Genomic DNA, 20,333 nt, shown 5'->3' with positions numbered 1-20,333 from the left:
ATCAATTTATCAATGTGCTGATATTTCCATGTACAAACTGAAAGATTTGTTAAATTTAGAATTCTTTGCTGGTACTGCCCGACCACATTTCCGAGACCCTAGTCTGGCAACGTGCCAAGAAGAGTCAATTCATGCTGAATGGGAGAAAGAAATAAAGGATGTACGAATTGGTCACCAACACACGAAATCACGTGCTTTATATGTAAAATTTTCCGACTGTTATGCAAGTAGAATAGTTACCGCTTTAAAAAGTACAATGTTCATAAAAGAAAAGTTAATTTTCCGACGTATAATAATAAACAAGTCATCTCACAAGACCGATTTATTACGATATTATCGGAATGGATTCTCCTTCCTCTCACATGCGTAGAAGTGTCGAAGGGTCTCGCATCTGTGGGCGTACAATAACTCCAGTGTTTCTTTTTCTGTAGAATGTCATCTTAATCCTCATCCTCAGAGGTACTTAAAAATATGAATGAGAAAGCGATGATTTCTTATGATGCTCAATTTTGTTGTTTTGGATCAAACAAGTCAGTGTGAATTGATGATTTCTGAATTTGCAGAAATTCTGAACAAGTCTTTGCAGCATTCGAAATCTGAAACAATAGCAAATGAAATCTTAGAAATCAGAAATTGATATGTTTTTGAAAGAGATTTTAAAGATAAATGTTCTAGGATTTAAAGAAAATTCAAGGAGAAATTGGTTTTAATAAAATGCAGGGAAATCCAAACGAAATATAGTCATAAGAAAAGGTTTTCTTATTCGGATACTAAGAATTTTGAAAATATTCAAAATCGGTTCTTCAAGAAAATGCTCTTCTGAAATTGTTCGTCCCTCACTTCATGTAGGTCTGATGTTAGTAATTATAACTAAGCGAGGTCATAAACAAATTAGAACGAAATCCCTAAAGAAATATTATAAGAATTGTTCATAGGTTTTTAAGAAAATGGAGGAACTTCAGTTCAACTCTTACTGAAGATGTACGATGAAAGGAATTATTGATATTGACAATGCTCTTTGAACAGTCTCAATTGACAATGGAGTTGTAAATTGTCCTGGGTTGTGAGTAATTAGAGGAACAATCTTGACATTTTAGACATAGATGTTTACAGTTGTCTTTAGGCGCGAGATGAATTTTCATCACTCGATGTGATTTGACCACCACTTAACTTATTTGAAGTGTGAAGTGGTTTGCATGGTGGAAGTGGCGTTTGCACTCCATGGCGCTTTATCGCCTGAAGGAAGACCTAACTTCAAATCTAGTCGCCGACTAGGAGGAACATTTTCTAAAACTTTCTTCGACCGGTTCCCGAATTAGTCAATCTCTGGCACATGCAAGCGGATTTTTTTCTCCTGGATATCTGGTTTTTCGTCCCATAAAATCAAGGAAATTGACCGCAGAACCCATTCGATCTCGGACAATAAATACATGTACATAGTGTTAGGATTCGGGACCACGAGATGGCGGCGCTTGTAAGCCGCCTCTTTTCACCGGATATTGTTATTATAGTCTTGGGCCAGCTATCTGTAATTGGCCTCTGCTGGAGATTGTTCTTCCCCTCAGTCTTGGGAAAGTTAGATAGGGCTAAAACGTAAGGGATTCAAAGGCGTTAGCGGTTTTTTTTTCTGTAGAACATTTTATTATGGTCAACACTCATATGTCAGCCCGAGCTTTTCCATCTTTCCAATATCCACCATTCATGTGTGCATATCTGTGTGTGGTATGAAAAAAATCTTTGTGAAATAACTAGTGAATTTTTTTTCTCTGCTTTTTAAAACTTTATATAGGACTGGTCTTGTTATCCATTTTCTCTTTCGCTGCAATTCTTTTGTTTAATCCATGTGATTTTCCAGTTTCTTTTTAAACCAAACATACTTTCATTGTTTATCTTCTTCCTGTAGCTGAGGGAAAAGAGCTAGCCACGTACTCCTGAATTGTACTGCTTATCTTATACCTATTAAAACGTTTTGTTAATAACTGCAGCCATTATCTTTTCGCTTATTACTGGCAAAAGCATCTTAGCCATTTAATTGTATATTCTTTCTGAAGCGCAGTCGTTTTGCTTGTGATTAAATAAATTCGGTATTGCATTTTATTCTCCTTCCTGAAGGGGAATTATTTTTCACGTGATGGATTATGGAAATATTTAATTTGTTTGTTATTTTATCTTATATTTTCTATTTTGCTAAAGCGACCCATTGCGGATTTAGCTTGAATTATTTAGAAAATCTAATGGTCTTCACTGTTCCGCCATATCAACTATTCGTTACCGCATGTGACTACTGTGATGTAACTGGTTGTTATTAGTACGTGGATTTTAATTGTATCTATTTGTGGTGAAGAGTTATTATTGCGCGTGCGGTTTGAACTAAACTAAAAGTTGTTTTTGCAAAATGATACAGGTAGATGGAAAGCGCTCTAAAAGGCGTAAAAGTAAAAAAGGACGCGCTGTTGAAATCGACAGTACTGGCAGCGTTAGGGCGGAAACGTATCAATCAAATCAAGCAGCAAATGAAAATAAAATAGTAGGTGATCTGTAAACTTCATTTAGTACTTACCCGCCTTTCGTTTGTGTAGGATACTTTCTGCTCATGTTTCACCATTTACCAGTCGTACTCTATCATTCCTTCATTAAAGAGAACGAATGTGAAAGGGGGGGGGGGGTGAATGGCTTGCGCAGTAGTATTAACTGTTCGGCGATAATCTAAGTTGATACTGTTCAACAATCAAAGACATTGTTGTATTTTTTTTTTTTAAATTGGGATAATTCACACATTCATCAGTTAGTGCATTATGTAAAAAAAAGTTATTCCGACCTGCATACATCAATAAACTGAGTTTAATATATGCGTTGTTTGCACTATTTACTTTTTTTTCCTTCTTGAAGGCCTTGCAGTGTCTGCAACTGAGTGTATAAATTTGTTGAACTGCTGTAATGTTGCTACGTTAATTCATCATACGCCATTCATTTTTTTAATATACTCTTCGCAAAACACGTGGCCACATCGGTGCTCAAAATTTTGCGAATCAGTCGGATGATGTATTTCGCCTGTCACTATTTGCCATTTCTTATTTTCCCAGTTTTATGCGGCTGATTAACACTGATCTTCCCCCCCCCCCTCCAAATTAATCTGTTAGCTGTCAAGATTCCAATCTTTTCACATAAAAAAAGTCTTATTTTAAGTTTGACATTAGGTAGTACATATTCTTTGAGTCAGTTCTATTTGAATTTGTCAGTTTAGTCTGTGGTCTGTATTGGTTCATGAAATTAAGTGTATGTATATATATTCAACTTAGATACGTATGCAGGTCGGAATAACTTTTTCTTTTTTTTTACATTGTGCACTAACCGATGAATGTGTGAATTATCCTAATTTGTGTGTGTGGGCAACTAAATACGTTTTCCACATAATCACTTCATAAGTTATTAAGTTTTCAGCATTATGCACGAAACTAATTTAATATATTAGGATGATGCTGAATGCCCTTATAAACCTTATGAAAAATTGCTAGTAAAAGTGGATTAATAAAAATTAGAAATGGAAAGCGAAAAATTTAAGTGGTTTGAACTTTCATATGATAGCTTAACCCATTCAGATTGTTTTCACTCGTCCCTTTTATGTGCCGAATACATTATAAATATGAAATGATAATAAATTACTTAATTGAAAGAATGATAACTATTTGTTATTGTTATATACAGTAGACAAATCATTTAAGTGATAATAAATATCATAATAGACCTTACAAAAATATGTAACTTTCAAAGGTTAGCATTGTTTACTTGTATAAAATAATAGGTAGCCAAAATACCAGCCTTTTAGCTTTTTTATTAATTAGGAAATACTTGAATAATATGTTATAACATGATGCACCACACTTTTTAACTTTTCACAGAGAAACATTTTTTAAGTAAAACTCAATTTTCCTGATAACATGTAATGAGTTGATCGTTATTCTAAAGGTTCATGTATTTCTGAATTTAAGTTTTCTCTTTTATTAGGCATTAGTTGACATCAATATTACTCAGTTGTTACATTTCAAATATTTTCTTGCTTACAGTCAAAAATTGTTTAATGCTGAGCATTCTCAGACTTCTGTCTTCCAAATGTTAATGCAAATTGAACGTAATGAAATTGCCCTCCTTGAGAAATTTTAACAGATGAAAGCAAAACAGATTGTCATGCCATGTGACAAATAGCAGGCATAAGATTGCCATCATCAAATAATATGGTAGGAATATGTTATATCCCTTAACCCTCTCTGGAGGTTTGAAGGATATTATAACAGTAGCACATGAAAAAGTTACATTATTATTTACTTCCTATTGACAAAATTTCCTCCAAATTAATTTGTTAGCTGTCAAGATTCCAATATTATCACATCTTATATTTCTCTTCTTAGGCTTAGTGTAGCAACCAACATAAGTCATGGTCTTTCTGAGTCTTTTCCCTGCCATTCTGGCAAAGAACACTTGTTTTGCTAACCTTTCCTCTCCTATTTTGTTCAAGTGGCCATATCACCTGAGATTAGTTTTACTAACACATTTTTAAATGCTAACAATGTCAAGTCGTTTCCTAATATCTTCATTTTTAGTATACCGCCATTGATGTCATCTGTTGACACCACTAATCTTTCTCAGAACTCTATGCTCTCCAGTCTTTGGTCAAGAATTTTATTTCTAACCAAGGTGTCAGATACACTGTCTTGTATACAGTTGGTCTAGTGTGTTGATTAATTCCATTCTTATACCATATAAATTTATTTAGCTGACTTCCTACCATACTGGCTTAACTTATGTCCATTTCCAAATTTAAATTACAATTTTCACTAAAGATTATGCCTAAATAGCTGAAATGTTTTACTTGTTCAATAGGTTTTCCATTTAGGATACAGTTGATTTCAGTATTTCTGTCTATTTGCATTATCTTCCTTAAATTGTCTATATTTTATATTATTCATATGAATAAAATATTACATAAGCAGAATTGCAGTTTGTTTATAAGGCTATCATTCTTAAACTAGTAGTATTTTTTTACCATTTAAAAATAACTAAAAGAGCTTCAGCTATATATTGCTAGTTAATTCAAGCTTTTCAATTTTAAAATTCAAACTTTTTAATTCAGATGCTCTGAACCATTGTTTCATTGTGATGCCATTACCAAAGGCTGTCAGCCTTATTGCATTTAGTACAGCAGGTTAACTTGATGATTAAGAAACACTGTTCTAGAGTTCAAATATGATAATTTTTCAAGCTAATTCAGGCTGCCATGTAAAGCGAGGTCGTGGCCCATGCTGAGCATTTAAAATCATTGATCATGCTAAAATATTCATAAACATCCATGCTATGGAATTTGAATCATTGCATGTAGGTTGGAGAGCAGAGATGCTGTCCAGTTGACCAGCTAAGTCAGGCATAGTTCAAAACATTTGAATTTAAAATTAGTTGAATTTATTATTATTATTTTTTTATTTATGAAAATAGTGAATTAAGTGATCATATTTGTATTTGCTTATTTTTTGCTTGTAGGACAGCTTTAAATATTTTATATGAGTAACTTAGTAAATAAGAAATATCTGAAAACTAGTATTTTATATTCTGTGTACACACACACACATCTCTCAATTATCTGGTCACTTTAAGAAATTGATGTGCTGGGTTGATTAACTTAATATACAGGTGCCAGAAGACATGCTAATCCATTCAAGGATTTGTTAACTGAAAGTTATTCAAAGGAGGTAATTGAGAGATTCTGTATATTTATATATTATGTGCATTTACATTGAATTTATGCATGCACAGCGTAGTAAAGAAAAATTCAGAAATAAATTGGCATGCTAGTGGCGTACTGGAAATATCAGTAATTATGTTGAATTTTGTATTCAATTTGCCCTGAAACTGACTTCTCCTTGAAGCAGAAACAGTAACACACAATAATAATAATAAAAAAAGATGCATTTAAGAAAATATTTACGGTAAAATTATCACTCACGAATGCATTACAAAACGAACAAATGCTATGCTGCTTTTGCATCTCCATATGATGCAAAATATATACTTTAGGAAAAACATTTTGAATATTCATCACAGCCCATGTTTTTTGTTTTATACTTACCAGAATGAAACTTTTCCCAGAAGCTGAAGAAGGGACAAACTTTTCATTTAACTATGCCATTCCCCTATTCATTCTCCTTTCATTATATCAAGCAGTACTTAGTCTTTATTTGAGTTGTAAGTCAGCAGTTAGAATTGAAGGAAGTACAGGAACATGGTTTAATGTTAAATCTGGTGTCAGACAAGGATGTACATTATTCCCTCAGTTATTAATTATCTACATGGATTACATTATAAAGGAAAGTGGTATTAAACCTGATATCAAAATTGGAGATGTTAATCTCAGCTCTTTACTCAATGCAGATGATGCTATACTTCTAAATAAATCTGCTACAAGTCTGCAAGATTCTCTGACTAAATTGAATAACTCTTGTAATAGATTCGGTATAAAGGTCAGCAATAACAAGACAGAGACAATGAAAATAATCAGAAGCATTGAAAATATCAATTTCATTGTGAATGGAGAACCTATAGAACAAGTAAAACATTTCAACTACTTAGGCAAGATTTTTAGTGAAGATAGCTGGTATGGCAGGAAGTCAGTTGAATAAATTTATATGGAATAAGTGAGAAATTAGCCAAAACACTAAATTAGCTGTATGCAAGACATTGTTCAAACCAATTTTAACTTATGTATCTGAGAGCTGGGTCAGAAGTTAAACACTTATCCAAAGACTAGAGACTGCAGATTTGAAAGTTCTGAGAAAGATTAGGGGCATGAACAAATGGCATCAATGGCAATATCATATTAAAAACAAGGATATTAGGAAAGAACTTAATATTGTAGCATCCAGGAATGTGTTAGCAGAGCTAATCTCAGGTGGTATGATCACTGAAACAGAATGGTAGAGGAAAGATTAGCAAAACAAGTGTTCTCTGCTGGGATGGCAGGAAGAAGACCCACTAAGATATAGGTGGAATGATACAGTAAAATGTGCCTTAGAAGATAGAAATATAAGATCTGATAATGTTGAAATCTTGACAGGTAACAGATTGATTGGAAGGAAAATAGTAGATAGGAAGTTAGTAATGGTGTAAGTTTTCCATGCAGTACCATCATAATCCAGCACACCCCTTGAGAGTACATATCAGGAATTTGAGATGATGAAAAACAAAACAACTTTTCATACCTAACCAGAGTTATTATTCCTAACAGAACCTCAGCTATCATAACCACACCATGCACAATTCCTTCTGCCACAAGGATGGTACTTATACATTCATCAGAACTGACAGCCCATGTCAGAATATGCAAAACCTCAACATCACTCTGTTTGATTTGCTTTGAAAATTTTGCTTGCAAACTATGCATTCATTTGCTGTTTCTGAAATCCTCTTCATATTTTGATAACTACTCTGACATCTTTGACTGCCTTAATCTGAAACTGAATGTTCTGCAGGTATAATACCTAAATAGCGAGATTATTTTTGCCACAACTGTCCACAACTCAGATTGGTTTCCCCTTTTCCATTTCCACTGATCAAGCAGGCAGAATGTTGATGTATTTGCAGTTAGTGTTGACCTAACATAGGTAGTCCATTTACTGTTCAGAACATCAGATAATCCTCATTACTTCTTATTAACCAGCTTCCCTTTCAAGTGCATTGTAGTTGTCAGTTCTAACGTTAGAGAAGGGTGCCAAATGGCATGGCCTGCATGTCTTCTACAACTGCATTCAATGGGCTGATTAATGCTTCATTTCTCTGATACAAACAGCTGCAAGACAAAGATGAACACCAAATAAATAATTCCCACTGGAATGAAGGCCTTCATCCCTCATTCTGCCCAAAATTCCCAATTACTTTTAAGCCTTAATTCTCTAACAGGTGTGCCAAGGCAGTCCTTGAAAAAATTAAGCATATCACAAATGATTTGAGATCAAAACTACTTTCACACTTAGCCTACATTGTGGCTCACAGCAACTGCAAAAAAAAAAAAGTCTTTCAAGAAATCTAAATATGATTCGGATTGAGCCAAATGCCTCAAACTTGCTTCCTTTTGGAATAGCAGTTGAGCTTTCTGGCCCCTACTCAAGGTCATTCAGTTCAACTTTTGCCAGCATATATTTCCACTGCTCTTATATCCAGATGGTACTATTGTAACATCACCCAAAGACAAGTAATTTCCAGCATTGATGATGGAGGCAAAAAAATCTCCCTCCCCTCCCCTGCTCTATCAAGAACTATATAGTCATCCAGCAGAAAGAAATCAGAAGAATCCTTGAATACAATATCTGATCCTGATGGTATCCCACCCATTGTGCTTCTGCTAAAAATTTGTGCTCCAGAATTAATTCTTCACCTGTATCATCTTTTCATTCATTCATTCCTGCTTGACTGGCATCTGACCTATAGCATGGAAACAAATCTACATTCACTCTATTCCAAAAAAATTCCCCATTCCTCTCACTAATGTTCTTGCAAAAAATGTGGAAAAGGGCATCAGCAGCCAACAACTTTTATATCCACCCTAACTAATTACTGATCAACAATATGGATTTCCCCTGTTCTTGATGCACAGCTGATTAAGCTTTCACTACCAACCCACCTCTGGACTCATGATGTGAAAAGGTTTGGAGAAACTCTCCAACTAATTGCCTCTTTATATTTCTGAGACATTTGATCAGATGGCTCAGCAAACTAGCATCCTATGATCTGCCTTCTACTCTTTGCAGTGGATTGTTAGCCTCCTCTCTGATTATTATTATTATCACCCGTGACACTTCCAAGGAGTCCGAAGACTCATCGCGGGAGGACACCCACTATACAACACTCCATCTCCACTGCCACACCGAACCTCTACTCTACCAATCGCCTACATCAACGGCATCTACTGCCCACAACCACCACCACAGCTAGTATTTTTGTCTGTAAATTGCGTGTGTTCTAAAGGGCCGATTTGTCTGTATGCGGGATGAAAAACCCGAGCTTCCGGGAGAAAAAACCCTGCTATCTCCGTATGAGATCGGCTAACTCACCTTCAATTGAAAAAGTCCATATAAAGATTCCTTCCATCATGACGAGAATCGAACTTAGGCCTTTTCTAATCGAAGGGCGCAGTGTACCGTCATTCTTTCAATTGCGCTACAGAGGCGCTTAAGCAATTGATATTGTGTCATGGTGGATGGTTTCCTCTCTTCAGTTTTTTCTACCGATTCAGGAGTACCCCGAGCTCTACTTTGACCCACTCTTGTATAACTTGTACCTGCTCTCTTTGACTTCAGATTTCTATCCATAGTTTTGCTGATGACAGTATACTTTTTTTTTTTTTTTGAAAAAATCTTGTTATTCACAATCATTAGAAGCCTCAACATTTCCCCATCCTTAAATTATGATTTCCTTTGCTATTCTTTGATGAGGCCAGGATAACCGAGTGAACTTAGATTCTTCCAGAACACAATCCTGTCTAATTTTTCATAAAAAAAGCTCGTGCACTTCCTGTTATTTTTGATAACACCCAGATATCCAAATACAATTTCTCTTCTTGGGTTGATCTACACCGTCATTGTTTCTTTGCCAAAGCAGAAACTGTCTCAGTAATAATTTCTATAACTGCTAAAAAAATAGTATCCTTTTCTGCTCATACCTTTCATCTATAACTGCTACAACTGATCCCAAATCCACCCAGTAATAGAATACTGCTTACACATTTGCAGTGGTGCACATAAAGCTTTTCTAAGATTACTTGATGGTGCTCAGAAGAGGGCAGTTAGATTGATTGACTGACTTTTCTCCCACTGAATCACTCCAGTCAATCTGTCGCTTAGGTTCAGTTTCTACATTATGCCTTTTTGGTAGCTACTTTCACGGATGGTGCTCTGCTGAATTGGCTGCTCTCATTCTTTTTACTTTTTTCCATAAACTAAGACCAGCTGCTGGTCTCAATCCATTTACCATCTGCCTCCAAACTTACTGACCCAGCTTTTTTTCTTTCTCTTTCATTCATCTGCCTATGTTATTTGGAGCAGCCTTTTGCACGCTGTCTTTCCCCAAAACTCACCCCCCCCACACACATAATACATGTATGTGTATATATATATATATATATATACATGTATGTGTACATTACAGCCAATACATTACATAATTAAGCAGTTTGTTAAAAGTATCCCTAATATGTTAATTTCAAGGACTGATTACTGGAGAATAACTTAGTTGCAGAGTTTGCCGTGTCATCTGTAATATAGTTTAGAGATGGCATTATTATTATTTCTATTATATTTGTAGCAAAATTGTTTACTGGGAAGAGTAGTTTGCATAGGAATACTCTCTCTCTCTACCATGCCAAGTTGTGACTAAAGTGGAAACTAGTAACTTAATTGCAAAAAATTGAAAGCAGGCTTCTATGTCAGCCTGATCACTTGAAGTGGAAATGTCTGGAATGACCTTGTGAGCTTTTCTAAACATTACCTGGTGCTTGTGTCCAGAGGCGAGTAATGTTAGCTAGAAAATTTCCTGTGGAACAGGAGTTGCGGAATTCATGTTGGTGATTAAGTTGATCACCAATGACTTTCTCCATTTTCAAGAAATTTGAGGTTATGGTGGTTTGATGGATTGCCTTTTTTTTTTTTTTTGGAATGGAATGAATATAGGCATGCTTGCATGCTCTAGGGTAGATGTCAGATAAAGATTATCGTAGGAGGTCAAAACTAGTTTTGACCTCCTACGATGAGTCTTGTGAATCCAGGTAGTCAAGAAAATAATGATAATAATATACCCTGAAAGGAGAAATTAAAATGGACACTTTCAAATGTTTTTCATTTGAAATTGTATTTTTCATTCCCACTTACAAAATACTTTCCAAAAATACAAAAATGGAAAAAAAAAAAAAGCTTTTTTAAAAATGTTTAAAATACAAATTATGGCCTCATCCTTGAGAATAATCACAATATTTCACAAATTGTGAAATTATGGCCTCATCCTTGAGAATAATCACAATTATCACAAAGAATTCTTTATTCATATCACATATGATTCTTTAGAAAAGTATATTTACTTGACTATGATAAAAATAATGATATTTTTTATACTTTTTTTTTTATAATTTTGATCAGAAAAAGGCATGTGGAAATGGAATTTGCACAGGCCTTTTTCTGATCAATATTATTAAAAAAAAAAGTATAAAAAAATCATTATTTTTATCGTAGTCTATGATATGATACTATTAATAAATATGAAGGTAATATTGGTGTTAAGGTTTAGGGATCATGAGATGGTAGCAGTTGTTTGCAGTACTTCTTTCCCCAGATGTCATATAAAATTATTGATGGTTTTGGGATAGCTATCCATGATTGGCTAAGAATGGAGATTGCAACCCTTCCCTCCCCAGTTTTCTAAGTTAGGTTTTAACTACCTTGCCTACTTCCTTTGGGGAATAAAAGGCATTAGTGGATTTATTTTACGTATAAATTTAGATTGAGATAATGACAATTTACTGCATTCAGTTGTAAGTTGTCATTATTTCAGCAGGCAATGCATTCCAGTTGTTCAGTTATTCACATGCAGATAGTACACTTAAAATTAATGTGCTGCACTCTGAAAGTTCATTTGTTATTCAATTTTTTATTATTTTATATTTTTCTTATTTGTCTTTCAGTTCTTTGAATTATTTTAAATTTGTCTTTTTGTTATATGTGATCACTTTTCTGAAAATGTTCATCTTTCCAGCATATTTCCAATAATTACTATGTATATTATCGTTTTAATGAAATATTTCCTAGTACTGTTAATATCAGGATGTGAAATTAATATTTTTTCACTTCAGATTATTAGCTTGTTTATTCAGTTCGAATGTAATCTTGAGTTAGAAGTTACTATAGGTAAACACTAAGTTAGAAATATATTGCACTCTGAAAGTTCATCCTTATGTTATTCATTCAATTTTTTTATTATTATTATTTTTTTTTTCTCTCATTAGATTTACAGTTATGAATGATGGATAACAAGCAGGGCCATAATGCTGCTGCTGTAATATCATTAGTGGCAAAACAGAGAAACTGTTAATTTGTTTGTCTGTAAAATGTAAAATTTCATCATGACATGATAACATTTATTTCTCAGAATGCTTTATTATTATGGTGTCATTTAAGAAATGATATATTCTCTCATCGCTTCAAGTCATTTACTGGTCCAATTTTTTTTTTTTTTTTTTTTTTTTTTTTTTTTTTTTTTTTTTTTTTTTTTTGTAACCAAAGTGCTATAAACAGTTTACATACTTTTTAAAAGGTATTTTAGTACCTGTGATATAGCTTTGTATGTTTCAGGGCCATTGTTCTTCAGTTTGCATGCTAATGATATTGGGATGGGTTTGATTAGTGAAATGCAACTGTTTACAGAAGATGCAAAATTGGGGAGAGCAGTGCAGAGTCAAGCGGATCTTATGGCTTTACAAGAGGACTTGAATAGATTGCATGAATGGGCAGGTAAATAGAACTGTTAGTTCAATGTTGCAGAGTGTATGGTTTTGAGATTTTCTAAGCAATGATGGGTTGCAAAGTATATACTTGGAGGGGAAACTTTAATGGAAGCAGAGAAGATGAGAAATCTAGGAGTTAATGGTGGACAAGGACCTAAAATTCACGGGCCATATTGCACAAGTTGTGAAGACGGCACATCGGATAATGGTAATGATGCTGAGGACGCTGACATGCAGAAATAGAGGTTATGATGCCATTGTATAAGGCTTTGATCATGCCTCATATGGATTATTGTGCACAGATTTGGTCGCTGGGTTTTCATGGTGATGAGGATATGCTGGAAAAGGTCCAAAGAAGATTCACAAAGTTGGTCAGTGGTCTTTGGAATATGGAGTACGAGGACAGATTGAGAGAATGTAAGTTGCAGAGCCTTGTGAATAGGAGGGATATGATTAAGACATATAAGCCAGTCAGGGGTTATTATCAGGTTGACATGGAAGAGATTTTTCATAGAATGGGAGAAGGGGGTAGAACAAGAGGCCATTGCTGCAAACTGTATAAGGAGGGGTGTGAGCAGAATGAGGAGTAGGTTCTTTGCATGGAGAGTGGTTGGTGAGTGGAATGCATTGCCTGAGTGTGCTGTGGGTGTAGACATTGAATCAGTTTAAAGCATAGTTGGAGGAGCATTGTGTGCAATAGTGTGTACCTCCCATGATGAGTCTCTGACTCCATGGAGGTCAAATGTTAATAATAATTTTGCTGATTTGTAATCTAAATTTTGATTTTAAACATATTCTTTAGAAAAATAAACAATGCTATTACATTTGCCTCTTTAAGAAAAGCACAAGTTGTGAAGATAGCACAATTGTGAACCTATCATGCACACACATTAGTACTGTGGGTAGGCTACAATTAAAAGCTGCTCTAGAAATCAAAACCTATGTTGGTCTCCTTTTCTAAGCATGATGTCTCATACCAGGTAAAGAAATTCATCAGTGTAAAGACATACATTCACAACCTTTGAATCCTACTTTGGTAAGTATGAATGGATGTGAACATATGTCTTTGACCTGGCTTTGTAAACCCACAACTGGTTGGTGTGGAAAGTGGAAGTACTATCCTAGCAGGCTATGCCACCATGAAGGGGAGAGCTATGTCTGTAAAATGCATGGGGAGATTTATAGAAATATATGATATTTGAAGGTAGTTACAGCAAAATAATTTCTGAATCAATTTGAGTTTTAAAGCAGAATAATTTGGTTATTCACAGGCATGGTAAACTGCTGGCAAATTGCTGCACATTGCAAACTGTTTGTCATTTTATTTTATTCTCTCCTTTTGATGTCAGTTACTACATTTATCTAAAATTATCTAATATTATACTAAAAAGAATATTATCAGTATGCTGTCCAAAAATCCTCTCCAAATTAATTGAGAGAGTTAATAATGGTCTACTTCTTCACTACCTAGAAGCTCACCAGTTAATCAGTGACCACTAGGATGGATTCTGCCAATTCAGATCCATGGCTGATATCTTAGCCTACATTGCTCACCACTGGACATGTGTCATGGAAAGGTTCAGAGAAATGTGTGCTGTTGCCCTTAGCATTTCCAAGATTTTCAATTGTGTATGGCATCGAGACCTGGCTTTGCAAACTGCCTGCCTTTGGTCCACCTGCTACTGTCTGCAGCTGAATAGCCAGCTTTCACTGTGTGCCATAGTGGATGGCACCCTCCCTTTGAGCTTTGCTACCAATGTCTCAGGGCTTTGTTCACTCACCTATCCTATCCATAGCTTTGCCGACAATAGCACTTTCCATTCATCCTACTCCTTTCACAAACTATATAGTTCCCAGACATCCCTTACATCCAGATCATCTGCAACCAGTGCTTTAAACACTGATCTCTATACCATCTTTCAGTGGGCAAGGATAACCTAGTCACCTTCAGTGCTGCCAAATTATAGTTTTGCCTTTTCTTTCACAAAAGAAAAGAGATTTCAGCTTACCTTCCCTCATCCTCAGTAATACACACACACACATCACCAGACAGGATGAACTATCTCTCCTTCGATTGACATTTACCTCCAACCTCTCTTTGCACAAGCACATCACATCAGTAGCTTCCTCAGTTTCTAAAAAATTAGGCATTCTTTTCCATTCAAAAGCTATTTATACTCACCCAGCTACTAACCCTATACAAATCCCAAGTCTGCTTATCCTTAGAATACTGTTCACCAATTTGGGGGTGGTACACCTAAACCCGCTGTAAAAATTCTTGATGCTGTCCAGAGGAGACCAGTTTGGTTCATAGATGACTATTCTCTCACAGGCTCACTTCAACTTTTATCTCACAGATGCAGTGTTTGTTATATGTCTCTTCTACAAGTGCTTCTATGGTCACTGCTCCAGTGAGGCAAATATCATTCCTCTACTTGCTGTTATAACAAGAGCAGCAGCTGTCCAACATCCTTTTTCAATACAACTACAAACTCATCAAACCTACTTCTCTATCTCATTTATTCCATCCTCTTAATCCTGTTCCTAATTTAAGAAGCATGTCAATAGGTTTCTTCTTTTTTAAATCTTAGCTGCACCTCACACATGGCACTGATGTGCTATAGGTTGCCTGTCGTGTGTGTGTGTGAGAGAGAGAGATAAATATTAAAAAAAATTACTGAAGAAGATGTTGGTTGGATATCAAAGAATTCAGAAGAAACAGATCCAAGTTGACTGTATTTTTACATTAAAGCAGATTTTCGAGAAGAAGAATATGATCAACCTGTCAATATTCTTTTTATAGATTTTAGAAGCAGCATCTTTAGGGAGCATTAAATGAACTTGGAATACCTCATAAGGTATAATCAATTTAATCAAAATTTGCAACGCTGACAACAGAGGGGGGGGGAACATGCAAATACAAATAAATATGAATCATATACAAATGAGTCACACTGTCAGCTGTATATGCAGATAGCCATGGAATAAAAGCAGACATTTTGGAGTGGTTTTCCATTTGGTTTCTGGAGGGGGAAACAAGACATTTTGTGATAGCAAAATTCTAGGATATGGCTGCAAGATATTATTTAGCTGATGAATTCAGGTGGTGAGCCATCATAAGACTAAAGGCTGGCCAAAGCAGGTGGAGATAGCCATCAGTCATTCCGTGGTTTACGGAATGTGGAACCATTTCCAATAACAACAAGTGGAATCGGGGAGATAAAGTGAAGGAAGGCTACAACTGCAGTGGGTGACTGATATCTCAGATTATCTGCTTGCTGAAACAGGAGTGCTCCCCTGAATCAGCAATGACCTCACTCAGCTACAGGAACATTGATATCTACTTCTGCTGTGTGCAGAAGCCCTCATGAAGGTGTGGTCTGTATACTAGGTGACTGGTAGTCCCCATGTCATGAGAGAATGTTTGAAATAGGCCAGGCTCCACATTGAACTAGACCCAAGACAAATGGAGGTTGGTATTATTTACAGACAAGTCCTGATTTGTTCCAAAGAGATACCAAGCATGCTCTGATCTGGAGAGAACCAGGGACATGTTATTGTTGCTCTAAAGAGACATTAGAGTTAGTATGATGGTTTGGGGGAGGCATCTTGTTGGGTGGATGCACTGACCTGTACTTCCTAGTGGAACGATGAATGCTGCAACTTATAGAAACAAGGTCCTGGATCCCGATGTTCATCTGTATGCAGGTTGAGATAGAGTAAACATGTATCCTAATAGATGATAACTCATCCCAACTGAGTGAAGCTCGTGGACCAATATCTTCATATACAATACTCTCTATGGCCATACCAGCCAGGTCTTCTCACCGTAATCCTATTGAGCATATCTGGGAAACTATTTCAACCTCCATAACAATCAGAAAAATTAAAAAAGCCAAGAGTACAAAAGAGCAGTGATTCTTTTATATATGCATTCAGTCATGGATAAAATAGCAAGATTGTTTCACCAATAAAACTTAAGTTGTTTTGTACCCACCCAACTCCATCTGCCACTCAGAAAACCTGATATCTACTAGATCAAGTTAAGGGGATAATAAATCCCTCATTATTTTAAAGCCAGATATGAAACTCAGAGATCGAAATCTAAGAGTTTCATGCCGAAAAACTATTGGCGAGTCCAAGCATAAGCCAACACCTGGTAGTACAACACTAGAGCAATTCGGAGCAAAGGCGGAGCAAGCTATTAAGGATATGGCAAAGTCTATGCAGCTAGTTCAGTGTTTTCACAAATTTCTCCCTTATTCCATATAGATTTATTCATTTGATTTCCTGCCACTATCCTTAATATTTTCTCATAATGTAAAATGCAGCTCCTAGGAGATGTATTACTGTTTTACATTATGAGGAGAGGTCACTACCCAGACCGGTTTCAACCTTTATTGAGGTCTCATCAGTGAGTAGATAGACCTGGATAATACCAAGGTTTAAGTGAAACGAACTTACTTACCCTTACTATATGAATTGCCAGAAAAGCGTACCCATATATTATTCCTACGATAAGATCAGTTGCAATACTGCACCACATAGGACAGCTTGGCAGATGTGGTGAGATATGCCAATCGGAACACTCCAAGGACATTGAGAATGAAAGCAAGCACAAATCAGAGCTAGCAGCACATACAATGGAAACAAAACACCAAGTAGAATGGCAACAAACTGACCACATTGATTACCATTTTTATTAATTTATGGAAACCAGTGTATTTCAGTTTTCTAAGACATTTCTTACTATATCGGTAGACCCAAATGTTGATCCTCCTCAGGATCTTTTTCCTGCATTCTGGCAAAAACGCTTATTTTGCCACTTTTCCTTTCTCACTCTAAGTAACCTTATCACCTTAGATTAGTTCTGGCCACACATTTTCGAATGCCAGCAATGTCGTTCATTCCTAATATCCTCATTTTTAATATGATATTACTGTTGGTGTTATTTGTTCATTCCCTAATCTCCTTAGACCTCTCGTATCTATAGTCTCTAGTCTTTGATCAAGTATTTTATTTCTAACTCAGCTCTCAGATCCATAAGTTGAAATAAAAACATTAGTTAAAATTGATTTGGCAAAGTCTATGCAGCTAGTTCAGTGTTTTCACAAATTTCTCTCTTATTCTATATAGATTTATTCATTTGATTTCCTGCCATACTGACTTTGATAATTTGGTTATCTATTTCCATATTTAATTTTCCATCTTCACTAAAAATTGTGCCTAAATAATTGAAATGTTTTACTTGTTGTATAGGTTCTCTATTCAGGATGATGTTCTCAGCATTCGTACCTGTTTTTATAGCCTGCATCTTTTATTGCTGAAAAACAGTATAGGAAAGACTGTCGCAAAGAGCAGAGGTATAGAGAATAATGGAGGAGGATTAGAAATTGGTTCATTGTGTTTGGAACTGAACTGTATATGTGGTGTGAACCAGCAACTGCTTGTGTTCATATATGGCTAGAATAAATTGGAGGAATGGTTGTGGCTAGTTCAATGAAACTGTGTCCATGGAAATCCCCATAGAAAAAAATGTGTCAACAGAGCACCTATGGGGAAAGCAACTAGAATGAGTCAGTGAGAGAGGTTATCATTTAAGCAAATTGCTCTTCTGAACACAATCAGATTTTCTTTTCTGAGGGAGGTCCTATGTGCACAGCTGAAATGTGGGAGCAATATTCTAAGGTCAGGCTGATTTGAGCTTTATGAAGTGTCAGCAGTTCTTCAGGAAAGAAGTAACGTTTACAACAAAAAAATATTACCAAGGTTTTTGGAGGAAAAAGAGGCTATTTACCCGATGCCAAAAATGTGTCAACCCAATAAGAGAAACTGATTTCATTGGGGAGCAATATATTGTCAAAAGTAGGGAGAGCAATGCATGGTCTTTCTTTTAGGATGAGACAGATTGTATTTTAGAGTATTAAAATTCACCAGATTGTCCTCGCCTCACTTGAGAATGGCAAGAATCACTGTTTGAGGTATTGATTACAGAAGATCTCGGAGCATGAATTACCCTGAACACTACACAATTTGGAAAATGAAAAAGATAAGTGGAGAGCGTTCTCTGCAAAGTTGTGAATAAGATTGGATATCAGAGAGAGAGGAGATTGTTGATGTATACAGGGGTGAGAATGTAGCTTAAAGTGCCGAATCCTGAGGTATAGTAGTTGTGAATGAAAAAATTGATGAAAGGAAACCATTTGTCATGACCCTCAGTGCATGAGACAAGGAAGCTGGCAGTTCATTCACAAAGAGGATGAGGATACCATAACATGGCAGCATGGTAATCAGCCCACCATATCAAACTCAATTAAATAAATGCCTTGGAAATATCAAGATTGTGTTTCTCTAAAGTTTTCCATGTCTTGTGTTCAGAGGTGGGTGAAGTTGGCTAGGAGTTCTGCTGTGGAACAAGAATGATGGGATATATATTGAATCCCAACAAAAATAATTTATGTTATTAGATTAGCATAGTTGCTAGTATCACAAGAACAGAAACAGTAACCAGACCAGACCATGGAAACAAGGCATAGAAATCTCAAAGGTCATCCTACTTGGTAGCATTGCTCCACGGGATGCGAGGCTGATAATGACTTGGAGAAGAATGAATTGTAGACAACAAAACATGGACAAAATGAAACATGTCTTGGTAATCATTTCCTGCTTTATTGATTAGATCCCTTACGTGGACCAACTTTTTTGTGTCAGCTGCTTTCTCTAATGCCTCAGAAAATGCCTTGACCTCTTATTTAGTAGAACTTTCTGGATGACCATAGGCACAAAAAAAATCATATTTCTAATTCCCCATTCTGATATGGGAATTCCTTTTCTGAATATAACATCTTGTATTGTTAGAATAATCTGAAGAATCTCACTTGTTTTGTTTTCCTTGTTTCAGTAATACCTGTTATGCCAATTTAGTACTTATTGAATTCTTTTGCTAATTCCATTTCGTTGCATTGATGCTATTTATGTTCATAGTGTCATTCTTGAATTTTGAGTTTGGGTTTGTTCAAGTACTGATTTTTTTGCTGTTTGCCCTGATTTCTTGACAAAAACAGTGGGGTGGAGGAGAGATCCTTGTTTATCTGACATCCTTGCTGGTGTGAAATACTGTCGTGTTGTACCATCATTTGGTTTTCATTTAAGTCGGTAAGAATACAGTTTGATTAACTAAATTCCAAATTGCCATCCCATTCTCATTCTTTCAGTATTCAGGTAGATACCTATAATGGGATGCACCATGAAAATGTGAGTATCGGGCATTAGGTCAGAAGCCCTGGTCAGTTCTGCACATTCCTTGAAAGGTTATGTTTCTTGCACTAGTATATAAACATTATGTGAACTCTCTTACACCATGCTTGTGTCATGTCATTATCACTGCACTGCCTTTCATACTTCACCAGATGTGACTGATCCCACTCTCTTAGAAGTCATTCTACCACTAATATCCTTCCTCATTCTTATTTTTGTATTTCATGTTTCTCTGTTCTACACCTTCATCCATTCCCACCTTACAAATTCTTATCCCTTATCTACTTTCCACATTCTATTGCTCATGCTTTTCCAATTCTTAGTCACTCATTTTATCCTGTTCACTGTCTTTCTGTTTCTCATCACACAGTAGTAGAATTGCAAATGTTCAACATTAAATGTTACCCATCTACTTTTAACCATTCTAAACTTCTCATCAAATACTCTGTTCACAAATGGCTGAAATTGCATTCTTACTATGTTCATATCATCTTATTTTGTTTCTCTGTATATGCTTGATGTTGCAGTAGCTACTGCTTTGAAA

General features: G+C 35.7%; 1 protein-coding gene and 1 long non-coding RNA gene across 5 annotated transcripts in view; one reads left to right on the top strand and one right to left on the bottom strand.

The window, feature by feature from the left end:
- Nucleotides 1–307: 307 nt before the first annotated feature.
- On the bottom strand, nt 308–2,616 carry LOC150099761 (uncharacterized). Its single transcript, XR_016549343.1, has 2 exons — nt 2,561–2,616; nt 308–596 (listed from the first exon to the last, which is right to left on the bottom strand). It is a non-coding gene; the product is annotated as an uncharacterized LOC150099761 (long non-coding RNA).
- Nucleotides 2,273–20,333, top strand: part of LOC150099760 (protein FAM193A-like) — a 342,566-nt gene continuing 324,505 nt past the window's right edge. For 3 of the 4 annotated variants that reach the window (XM_090403636.1, XM_090403635.1, XM_090403634.1), the window contains exon 1: nt 2,278–2,527. In XM_090403636.1, the coding sequence (XP_090259762.1) occupies nt 2,396–2,527 (132 nt within the window). In that variant the 5' untranslated portion in view covers nt 2,278–2,395. Of the gene's footprint in view, nt 2,528–20,333 lie in introns of all 4 variants that reach the window. The other variant, XM_090403637.1, reaches the window with a different exon arrangement.

This window comes from Typopeltis vanoorti, chromosome 14 (genome assembly GCF_054136105.1).
Source record: "Typopeltis vanoorti isolate ZY-2024b chromosome 14, IOZ_Tvanoo_1.0, whole genome shotgun sequence".
NCBI lineage: Eukaryota > Metazoa > Arthropoda > Arachnida > Uropygi > Thelyphonidae > Typopeltis > Typopeltis vanoorti.
Note: the sequence above shows the minus strand (reverse complement) of the source record. Positions and strands in the feature narration are given on the sequence as shown.